Source organism: Emiliania huxleyi (genome assembly GCF_000372725.1).
Source record: "Emiliania huxleyi CCMP1516 unplaced genomic scaffold EMIHUscaffold_45, whole genome shotgun sequence".
Lineage (NCBI taxonomy): Eukaryota > Haptophyta > Isochrysidales > Noelaerhabdaceae > Emiliania > Emiliania huxleyi.
The window spans coordinates 465,554-476,145 of NW_005198611.1; the positions used below are offsets into that span (position 1 = coordinate 465,554).

General features: G+C 62.6%; 3 protein-coding genes across 3 annotated transcripts; 2 read left to right on the forward strand and 1 right to left on the reverse strand.

The window, feature by feature from the left end:
• Positions 1 to 1,025: 1,025 nt before the first annotated feature.
• Positions 1,026 to 2,477, forward strand: EMIHUDRAFT_310920 (hypothetical protein; the record flags this gene model as incomplete). Its single annotated transcript, XM_005768725.1, has 2 exons — positions 1,026 to 1,754; positions 2,052 to 2,477. 2 exons carry the CDS (start codon positions 1,026 to 1,028, stop codon positions 2,475 to 2,477), a joined length of 1,155 nt encoding a protein of 384 aa, XP_005768782.1.
• A 414-nt stretch (positions 2,478 to 2,891) lies between these two features.
• EMIHUDRAFT_210727 (hypothetical protein) lies at positions 2,892 to 4,566 on the forward strand (the record flags this gene model as incomplete). Its single annotated transcript, XM_005768726.1, has 5 exons — positions 2,892 to 3,614; positions 3,698 to 3,834; positions 3,905 to 4,147; positions 4,254 to 4,283; positions 4,452 to 4,566. 5 exons carry the CDS (start codon positions 2,892 to 2,894, stop codon positions 4,564 to 4,566), a joined length of 1,248 nt encoding a protein of 415 aa, XP_005768783.1.
• Positions 4,567 to 6,461: 1,895 nt separating this feature from the next.
• On the reverse strand, positions 6,462 to 7,784 carry EMIHUDRAFT_210729 (hypothetical protein; the record flags this gene model as incomplete). The annotated part of the gene is made up of 1 exon (XM_005768727.1): positions 6,462 to 7,784. The coding sequence occupies one exon, from the start codon at positions 7,782 to 7,784 to the stop codon at positions 6,462 to 6,464; it is 1,323 nt and encodes a 440-aa protein (XP_005768784.1).
• Positions 7,785 to 10,592: the final 2,808 nt, after the last annotated feature.

Sequence of the window (10,592 nt, forward strand, 5' to 3'; positions counted from 1 at the left end):
CAAAAAACTGAGAAACCAGTTTACCCAGTCTCCCACAATTCACGTTTCAGCTTACCCGGCCGCTAACTTTTCTCATGTCAGATTACCCGGTCGGCCAAATTTCTCGTCCAGATTACCCGCAAATTTCTCGTTTCAGCTTACCCGGACGCGAGCGTGCACCTCGTCCAGAGAGCGAGCACCTGCGGCACTTGGTCCTAAGGAGAGCTCCCACTCGGAATCCCCGGCCTCGTTTGCTTGAATGACGCAGTCGTGAATCCCAAACGGTTTCACATTACCCGGCGCATCCCACTACCGGGTGATCTGGAAAAAGAAATTTCGCCTGCCGGGTAACCTGGAAACGACATTTTTCGCCGTGTTGGGTAATCTGGAAACGACATTTTGCCGCACCGGGTGATCTGAAACCGCTCACGCCGGGTGATCTGGAAAACGCCGGGTGATCTGCGAGGCGAAGCTCAAAACCGGGTGATCTGGAAAAAGAAATTTCGTGACCGTGTAACCTGGAAACGACATTTCGCCGTGTTGGGTAATCTGGAAACGACATTTCGCCGTGTTGGGTGATCTGCGAGGCAAAAGTTCGCAGACGCCGGGTGATCTGAAAAACGCCGGGTGATCTGCGAGGTGATGGCCCCTCGAGTCTATCGAGCTCTCCTCGAGCAAGGACGAGTCTTCTGACGCCCACTGCGATCATTTGCCTCCAAGTCATGTTGTTGCTCAGGCTCACTCTCTCTTCGAACACTCGTGCCTCTACGGATGATGCCGGCGCTGGGGTCCCCTTCGGATGCATCGTGACATCTGACAACTGAATTTCCACTGGTTCGTCCTCCTCGGAGTCATCTTCCCCGTCCTCCTTCCGCTCGGCTCTTCGCTCGGTACGTTCGGTGTGGCTCACCCTCCATGCCGTGAACAGGCGCTTTATCCACCCTATATTCTTCTCTCGCTCCTCTGCCCGTGCCTTGGTCTAAGCGAAGGCACACACAACGCGCTGGGCGCCGACCATTTCTTTTTTATCCATCCTGACGACGCTAATGGAGACGCTGATTGGTGGCTCGGAGCTTTGGAATCTGGTGGGCGGCTGGCAGGTCGTCGTCACCGATGGGCACGCGCAGCTGCCCGAAGGCATGACGCGCCTGCCGGACCAGGCGTTCCACGGCCGCACCGCGCTCGTCTCAGTCGCCTGCCCGCACAGCCTCGTCTCCATTGGCCGCTGGGCCTTCCTCGATTGTAGCTCCCTGACCGCCATCAGCTTCCCCGCCGGCCTCACGTCTCTTGGCTACGCCGCCTTTCACGGCTGTTCCTCGCTCTCCTCTGCCGACCTCCCCGCCGGACTCGCCTCCATCAGCGACTTCGCCTTCCACAGCTGCGCCTCCCTCACCCGCGTCGGCCTCCCCACCGGCATCACCTCCATTGGCGACGGCGCCTTCCACAGCTGCTCCTCCCTCGCTTCCCTCACCCTGCCCGCCGGCCTCACCTCTGCCGGTGGGCGAGCCTTCTTTGCCTGCTCGTCCCTCGCCTCCATCGCCTTCCCCGACAGCCTCGTGTCCATTGGGAGCTACGCCTTCTCTGATTGCTACTCACTCGCCTCCGTCGACCTCCCGGACAGCCTCGCGACCATCGGCCAGGGCGCCTTCCACAGCTGCTCCTCCCTGACCTCCCTCGGCCTCCCGACCGGCCGCACCTCAATCGGAGAAGACGCCTTCCGCGGCTGCTCCTCCCTCGCCTCCGTCACCCTCCCCGCTGGCCTCCTCACCGACGGTGTGCCCGCCTCAAAGCTGCGGCCCATCCTGCGCGCCCTGCAGTCGCACGAGTGCTCGAAGCCGTTCCGCGTGCCGGTGGACTACGTGGCGCTCAACCTGCCGCACTACCCGACCATCATCACGCAGCCGATGGACCTCGCCACCGTCTCCTCCAACTTTGAGCGGGGCAGGTACGCCACGGTCGCCGACCTGAGGCGCGACATCGACCTCATCTGGCAGAATGCGATCGACTTCAACGGGCCGACGTCGTGGGTCGGGGTGCTCGCGACGACCCTCAGGGAGATCGCGGAGCACGAGTTTAGCACCTCGATCGGCCGCAACGCCTTCGCCGGCTGCTCCTGCCTCAACGACGTCTCCTTCTCTGCCGGCGGCCGCACCTCAATCGATGGGGGCGCCTTCTACGGCTGCTCCCTCACTCGCGTCACCGTGCCAACCACTGCCAAGGTCGGCGGCGACGCCTTCCCCTCCACCACCACCGTCCTCCGCCTCCCTCCCGCAAAGATGCGCTGGTACGCGGCGGTGGGTGCGGCTCTCGCCTACAAGCGCTGCCGCTCCGGCCTTCTCCTCTGGCTGGAGCGGGCCAACATCAGGCTCGGCTCTTACGGCCCGGAAGGCGCGGCGCGCAAGCGCGACCGCGAAGAGTTCGAATGCGATTTTGCGCCCAGCCAAGAGCAAGACGGCTCCTGCTCTGGCGTCCAGGACCTGAGCCGTGAGGGTAACTAGAAGAGAATAGGACTCGTTCCTTTACACTTCTCTTCTCAATTAACGTTGAGCGTTTTTGATCTCTCTTCTCGGAACGCGGATGACTAGGGGAGAATTCTTTTTTGAGCTAGACTTCGAAATAGAAACAAGCGAAGGCACAGACAACATGACGCCAAACACACGATTGCACGCACCGCACCGCACCCAGCACCCGCGCCCGCCGCCCCCCCGCCCCGCCGAGCTCCGAAGAAAAAAAGCTTTGAAAACGCACCGGCCGGCCAGGAACCTGCTCTCTCCGTGTGGAGGAACGCTCGGCCCGGCGGAGGAACTGATCTCCGCTCAGCTCCGTTCCCACTCCCGTTGCCACTCGCTCGCTTGCTAGCTTGAGTCGGTGCCTGAACCCTTCAAAGTAGCAGCACGCAACAAGCCCTCTTCATGCGTGCCTGCCTGCGGACAATCCTCTTCGTCGCCCAGCCGCCGCTGCGCCGCGCCCACTCGGCCGCCAGAGCGGCGGCCGCAGAGCTTCCGCGCCGCTATCTCGCGCCGCCCGCGCTGCCCGAGCCCGGTGTCGCGTGCTGCGTCAGTCACTACGAGGCGATCGCGCTGCACACCGCGCTTCAGCCTCGCCGGCCCGACTCAGCGAGCGGCTCCGTCTCCCTCGGGAGAGGCGACCTCGGCGCCCTCACCGTAGACCTCGGCCTGGCGCGTCCGGCGAGCGCAGAGGTGTCGGCGTCGCACGTGCGGCTGCGTGGCACACGCGGCATCGAGGGCGAGGAGGAGTGGACGGCGTGCGTGCCGTGGGCGTTCCTCGACCGGGTGGCGCGCAAGCGGCGGGCGGGCGTGTGGCAGTGCTACGCTCCAGGGCAGGGTGAGGCGGAGGCCGCGGAGGAGGCAGAGGAGGATGACCTCGCGCCGACAAAGGTGGAGGGTCTTAGCGAGCTGACGAGCCGGCCCGCCTCCCTGCTCCCGCTGGACGAGGCCTCGCCGACGCCGCCAACCGCCGTGCTGGGCGGCTTCAACATGCACCGCACCAAGGGCATCGACCCGGCGGGAGACACGGACAACAAGCTGCGCGCGCTGGGGAAGAAGGGCGGCCGCGTGCTCGACGTGTGCACGGGCCTCGGCTACACGGCCTGCGCCGCTGCGCGGCGTGCTGGCGTGCGCGAGGCAACCAGCCGAGATGCGCCGAGATCAGACGAGAGGAGAGGTGCCGAGACGCGTGCCGAGGCGCGCCTCGCCAGGTGGTGACGATCGAGCTCGACCCCGCCATGGTCGAGCTGCAGCGCGCCAACCCGTGGTCGCGGCAGCTCTTCGACGACCCAAAGATCACGCGGCTGCTCGGCGACGCGACGGAGGTGCTGCCCGCGCTGCCAGAGGGGTGGCGTGGCCGCCCGCCGCCTCACGACCCGCGAGACGCGTCCGCGACACGCCCGGCGCCGCGCCGGTAGGTACTTTGACGCTGCCGTCCACGACCCGCCCGCCAACGCCATGTCGGGAGAGCTCTACTCGCTCGAGGTGTACCGCGCGCTGCGGCGGCTGCTGCGGCCGGGCGGGGTTCTCTTCCACTACGTGGGCGACCCGGCCTCGAAGGCGAGCGGAAGGCTCTTCAAGGGCGTGCTGCAGCGGCTGCGCGAGGCGGGCTTCGACGCAAAGACGACTCCCGCAGCGTACGGCATCACCGCGGTCGCACGGTGAGGGTTTTGTTTTTGCAGTCTGAATTGACCGACGCCCGAGCTCATACTGCGCTTTGTGCAGCAGCCTTTTAATTCACTCAGTGAACCTCTCTGACACACACAGCAAAACTTACGAGCAGGGTAACGGGGCTCGGTACGAGCCCTCGACCGCTCCAGCTCGTGTACGGTGTAGGTCCGAGACCTCGTCGGACGGCTCGAAGCTGGTAAATTACCCTTGTAACTAGCCTGGTTACGACCCGTTACGACCCGTTACGAGCGCCTGCCCAACTACGAGCCGTGCCACGAGCTCCTCGTAAACCAGGCTAGTTACAAGGGTAGTTTACGAGCCTGAGCCCTGGTCTGACAGCCTGACAGCAAACCCCGGACAGCGCCTGACAGTGCCCGACAGCCTGACAGCGTGGACAGCACTTCTCTGACAGCCTGACAGCACGTATCTGACAGCCTGACAGCAGAGTCTGACAGTCGAGGGGCTCTGTCGCTGTCAGGCCCTAACGTGACAGCCTGACAGCTGCCCGACAGCCCGACAGCACACAGTGGCCTGACAGCAGCGCTGACAGCCCGACAGCCCGACCAGCCCGACAGCAGCACAGACCATACACAGGCCGTGCAGCCTCTTTCTTGTGCCCCATGAGGGTATAACAAAACTATTACATGCAAAGACATGTAGTCATGGGATGGTCATGGGTCTCTCCTAGGGTCTCTCTCTCAACCCTCCCGCCCCACCTCTGCGGACCCGCGGCTGTGCTACAACTACAAATGAAGCTACAGCTAGCCTTCTGGGGCCCTACAGCCATATGCCTACAGTGTCTGGGTGGGGGTGGCCGCCGCCGTTTGTGCCGCCGCTGCCTGCGCCTGCGCCGCCATCTGCGCTCCCCAGGCGGCCGCCGCTGCCGGCGTGATCACGCCGTAGGAGGGGGGCAGCTGCGTAGCCGCCGGATGAGGAGCTCGACTTCTACATGGATGATGATGACGGTGACCTTGCCTGCCTGTCACACAGACACATAAGACGTGCATCCTCATCTCTCCCTCTTCTCTTTCTCTTCGCAGTTGCGGTGCTCTTCACCATGGAGGATAGCTCCAAGGTCTTTGCCATCGGCAACATCGAGCAGGTGGCCGTCGCCGACGGCACGGTAGACGCGCGCCGCGCCACTGGCAGCTCGAGCGCAGAGTACCTGCGCCAGCTCTCGATGAGTCAGCGCAGCAACGGGGTCTTCATCAACGACCCCAAGGGCCTCTTTATCCTCCGGTGGTACCGTGAGGTGAAGGGTGACGGGACCCCCCCAGACGGCCCGCGCTACCAGAACAGAGCGTGCAAGTACTACAAGCTGACGAGCGACAACGATGGGGAGGCCTTCCGCTGGACCAGCAACTACCAGATCATCAGCAAGGTGTACCTGAAGAAGCACTCCAGTCTGCCTCTCTGCTATTCTCTCAGTGCGGCAGACAAGAAGATGGTGACGTCCACCATGAAGAAGATGGTGGGACCGGAGGCAGAGTAGAGACTAGAGTATGTGCAGCAGAGTCCTGCTGGTCTCCTCTTGATAGTGTCATAAGTGTGGCTGGTGTGTGTCAGAGCCTGACAGCACCCCGACAGCACCACCTGACAGCACCTGACAGCAACAGCCCAACGTCTGACAGCAGCAGCAGCCTGACAGCTCTGACAGCTCCGACAGCGTCTGACAGCAACACCCGACAGCCCTGACAGCACCCGACAGCTACAGAGCCCCTCGACTGTCAGACACGCACCCGACAGCACCCGACAGCACTGACAGCACCCGACAGCTGGTCTGACAGAGGCACCTGACAGTGCCTGACAGCTGCCCGACAGCCCGACAGATCACCTGACAGCACCTGACAGCCTGACAGCCAGGGCTCAGTTACGAGCCCCGTTACCCTGCTCGTAGTTTTGCTGTGCACGCCTATAGACACACGCCTACCTGCTACTTGCTTTGCTGAGACTCACATTCCCAAGGCCGGTAGCCTGGGTGCACATTACGACTGTACCGCACGAGAGTGGGGATATGTATGGAACACTGGATAAAAAATACGTCCACCCCTCACTGGCTCCGTCATGGTACGTCATGTTCATACCAGTCCGCGGCAGCGGTCGCCGTCTCAGTGACGTGCCGCAGTACGGCTCGACTGCTCTGACAATGAATCGCCTCAGAGGCGTGCTCGGCCGGAGCATATTATTGGCAGCTCATATCGGTTTACGGTCGCTTGCGAACTATAATATGCGAGAGAGAGTACATACATAATATGCAAACACTGTCGCGACCGGCCAGCCCCACGCACTTGGACACCTTTTGAGTCAATGCAGCTCAACCTTCTGTAGCCGGTGTGTCGCATCTTTGAATAGCACGAGATCTGCGCGCTCACGCAGTGGCTGCTCATGCTGGCGCAAGAATGGCAGTATCCATAGCTCCCACATTTGACGGAGCCTGCGTGTATGCTCGTTAGTCCATTTGAGGTTGTGCTCACGCTCATAGTCCCGGCGGCTTGACTGAAGCTTCCAGTGCCAAACGTGCTCCGGCTCGGCATCCACATATATCATGAAGTCAATGGGAGCATTGAGGTTGGTGTAGTCAAAGTTGCTCCCATGCAGCTCACCAGATGGTACACCCACCCTCCAGCCTTCAAAAAGCACAATGTCGAACGGGCCTTGGACAGGGATGCCACGCGCCTCCCGGTCATCAGTGCCCTTGTTGAAGCGCGGCAGCATGATGGGGCCATCCGAGGCACTGGCATGCTTGAGTTGTGCAATCAGCCCATCAAACTCCGGGTCGAGCGAGCGCGGGTCGAGGCGGGTGCTGATTGTGTGGGCCTCTCTCTTGGATGCCCCCATGTACAGATCATCGGAGCCAATCTGCACTATCCGGGGTGGCTGTGCGGAGGCATTGTGGAGCAGCATCTGCAGGATTTGAAGAAGGGTGCTTTTGCCGCTGCCCGGAGGCGCGTTGATGCCCACCACAAATGCTCCGGTGCATCCAGAGGCTCTGTGCTGCTGCCAGCGCTTCACAATCAGGGTGGCCAGAGGAATGTATCCCTTCCACAGATCGCAGCTGCCCAAGCCCAAGGCGGACAGAGGCTGCTCGTTTACCCCCGTTGCTGTGAGGCTGGCTCGGATCTCCTGCGTGGCAACATCCAGCAGTTGCCAACGCTGCTCAAGGTGGACGGCCACGTTTGCTGGCGTTATTCCAAAAGTGGCTTCCTGCGGATCCGTGAGAAGGTCGACCTCCAGCACCCGTCTTGAGAAGGTCCGCGCACTTCGCAAGTGCGTGTCCAAGTTCTCACGGCTTGGGGAGGAGAGGTTACCACTTGCAGTGCGCAGGAAAGGTGATTTGGGAAGCATAATTGTCGTGGTCATGTCCGTCATCGCGGTCTTCGTCACCACGATGTTCGCGCGAAGGCAGGCACCCGCGCCCTGCATCCTTTCAGGGTTGTCGTGCCGATTGCACGGCCTACATATGGGCGCGATGAAGCAACCCTCGCCTCTAATCCACACGTGGCCGCCCACCTCGGCCTGGTTTGGGCAGCCGTCGAACGAGCACCGCCCTCGCCTTCGCCCGGTCGCTTTCTCCGCGTCTCGGAGCCATGATCCGCTCTCAGCTTGAGCGTCCGAGCTTCCGTCCATGTTCCACGCTTCGACGGCTCCATCGAAGGAGACGGTCTCCTCCTCGTCTTCATCGTCCTCCTCCTCCTCTTCCTCGTGGTCGTCCATCGCACCACGCCACCGTTTCGACGACATCAAGAAGGATCTGCAGGCTGGGCCTCGAAAGAAGCATGGGATGCGAGCGTCTCGCAAGGCCGACAAACAGGGCAGAAGGCAAGCCGGAGACACGCAGCTGACACGTCCCGCACATGTACATGCACCTACCTGCTTGCTTTGCAGTTTGCTGAGACTCACATTCCCAAGGCCGGTAGCCTGGGTGCACATTACGTTTTCCCTCACGAGAGTGATGGGATAAAAAAGAAACTCGACGCCCGATCTTCCGGCGGCGCCACGCTCAAGGGACCAGGGACTGTCCAGAGTCATGGCCACTGGCGCCACTCCTGGTGCGCCGTCCCTCGATGTGCTCCTCGGCCGCTCGGCGTCCACTGGATGGGCGCTGATCGGCATCGAGAGACTGTCATGCTACGAGCCTCAACGCTGGACTGCAGCAGCCGACTTGCGTGCGAGAGTGACGCCCTGGGGCCTCCGCTTTGACGGCGAGCTTCTGCAAACCGATGACCCAAGCATGCACTTTTACGTCCCAATCACCAAGCTGCCGATGACGATGGAGATGGCATGCGGCGTACTTTCAGTGTCGCTCCCATCCACCACCTCCGCCACCACCGCCCCTCCCACCTTCGACAGCTCATTCCGCACCGTGATTTACCGACAGCGATTCAGCTGGCGTGACTGGAGGCTCGAAGATTATGATGTGGGAGAGGCAACAGGCTACATCGCTGCCGGCGACAGCATGCGCGCTCGTGCTGCGGCGCTCAACGCAGCCGGCATCGAAGCCGTGGACGCGTGGACCCCAGTCTTCCAGCCGAGCGATTGGTTGTCGGCTTTCGCCTATCTCTCCTACCAGTTCAGCCAGATCAGGTACCTGCTCGGCGGCCTGACGGCGGACAGCGCAGGCGAGCCCGTCTCGGGCCTATGGCGCCAGGTCGAGAGCCGTTCCTTCGATTCGAAGCGGCTCGCCCACGGGCCGGGCGCAGACACGACCAGCGTGATCGGCAATGCCTACGCGCAAGAGGCGATGCGCAATCTCGGCCCGCGACTTCAGTCCAACGACAACTTTCGCCGCAACGAGCTCGGCACGCAAATCCTGAATGGTGAGATGTGGCCGGAGAAGCCGAATCACGCAATCGCTCTGGCAGACAACGCGCTCGACCATGGCCGTCTCCGACCTCTCCTCGATAGGTTGGTTGGCCCCGCGGCAGCGGTCTCCTCGATGGTGGAGAGAGCCATCGAAGAGGCCGCCCGTTCGTTTTGGAGCGATGCCACGGTCGCCGTCGATGCGAACGTCTTTACACAGACCATTCTGCACAAGGCGCTGCTCAACGTTTCCGTCTCCAGCACGATGGCCAGGGATTTTGCTGGGAAGAAGCAGGAGCTTCTGGTGATGGCGGGCGGCCCGCCTGCGGCGGTATGCCTGTTGGTGGATTGCGAGGGCCTCAGAGCCTGGAAGGCGGCGCGCCTGGTAGAGTACCGGACGGCACTGTCGCGAGTGGTTCCGGCCGAGTGGCAGGCCTTGTCGGACCTCGAGAAGACCAAGGTCGCGTCGGCCGTGCTGGATGCGCTGCTCTTTGCTGGTGGCGTCTCGGTCCCTTCGGTCGTCAGTAACGCCTTTGCCGTGCTGTACGGTGAGTACGGTAGGGGGCAGCTTGGCGAAGGTTTCGAACTGCGGGAGGAGCAGCTGCTGCCGTTCGCGTTCGAAGTGATTCGCCGCTTTCCACCGGTGGCAGGCTTCGCCTCGTGGGACCGAAGGACCAACCAGCACGTCCTCATTGACCTGCTCATGGCGAGCCTCGACGAGAGGGGCGACGGCTGGGGGCCTTCAGCACGCGAGTTTCGGCTGCGCCCGATGGCCGAGTACCACAAGAAGGGCGTCGCTTGGGCCGACCAGGCGACGGTCGCAGGCGACAATGCGCATCCCTTTACGCGCGCGTGCCCCGCAAAGGACCTGAGCATTCGCATGGTGGTCGGGTTTCTTCGCACCTTCCTCCGCCGTGGCGGCCAGCGGTGCTGGCGCTCGACACAGCGCCCATCCGAGATCGAGATAAACGGGTACGGCTCGACGACCGTGGCGCTGAGACACGTATGCTGAGAGCAGTAGCTCTATAGCTGAGAGTCGCTCGTCGCTCCCCTCCCGCCTCCGGGGGCGGGGGGCATAGGCTCCGGCCTCCACTTCCTCGGCGTGGCGAGTCTCTCTTGGGCAGACGCATCACGGACGCACGCGCGGCACCGAGCACCGTCCCAGCTTTCCGCTTGTTGAGTTGCCGAGTCAGCTCAGCGCGCCACAGCCCACAGGCACAGCGCCCCATCTCCACGACACGACCACGTGCCGCAAATGTGTGGTCACGACCGACCAATACGTTATCATTTCGGTTGTATATCATAGATCTACGTATCAGTGAGCACGTATTTTTCGATTTCGTTGAGCGCGACGAGACCGGCAGAGCGACCCCGCGGGGGGGAGCTAGAGACTGAGAGCCAGAGAGCGCCAGCCGGGGGCCTCTCGGTGTAAGCAGAGTCTCTGAGCGCCACACTCGGCCCGCGCCCCAAGTCTCTCTCGCTTTCTCGCGGCGCCCAGCAGCATCACATGCACCTGTTGCGCTGCGCGCTCTCCGACCCCGCGCACGGGTGCCTCTCACTATAGTGCGGTGCACGTGCAAACCCGCGCCACTCAGCCCCCGACCCCCTTGAGTCCCTCGGCCGCACCACCCCTCT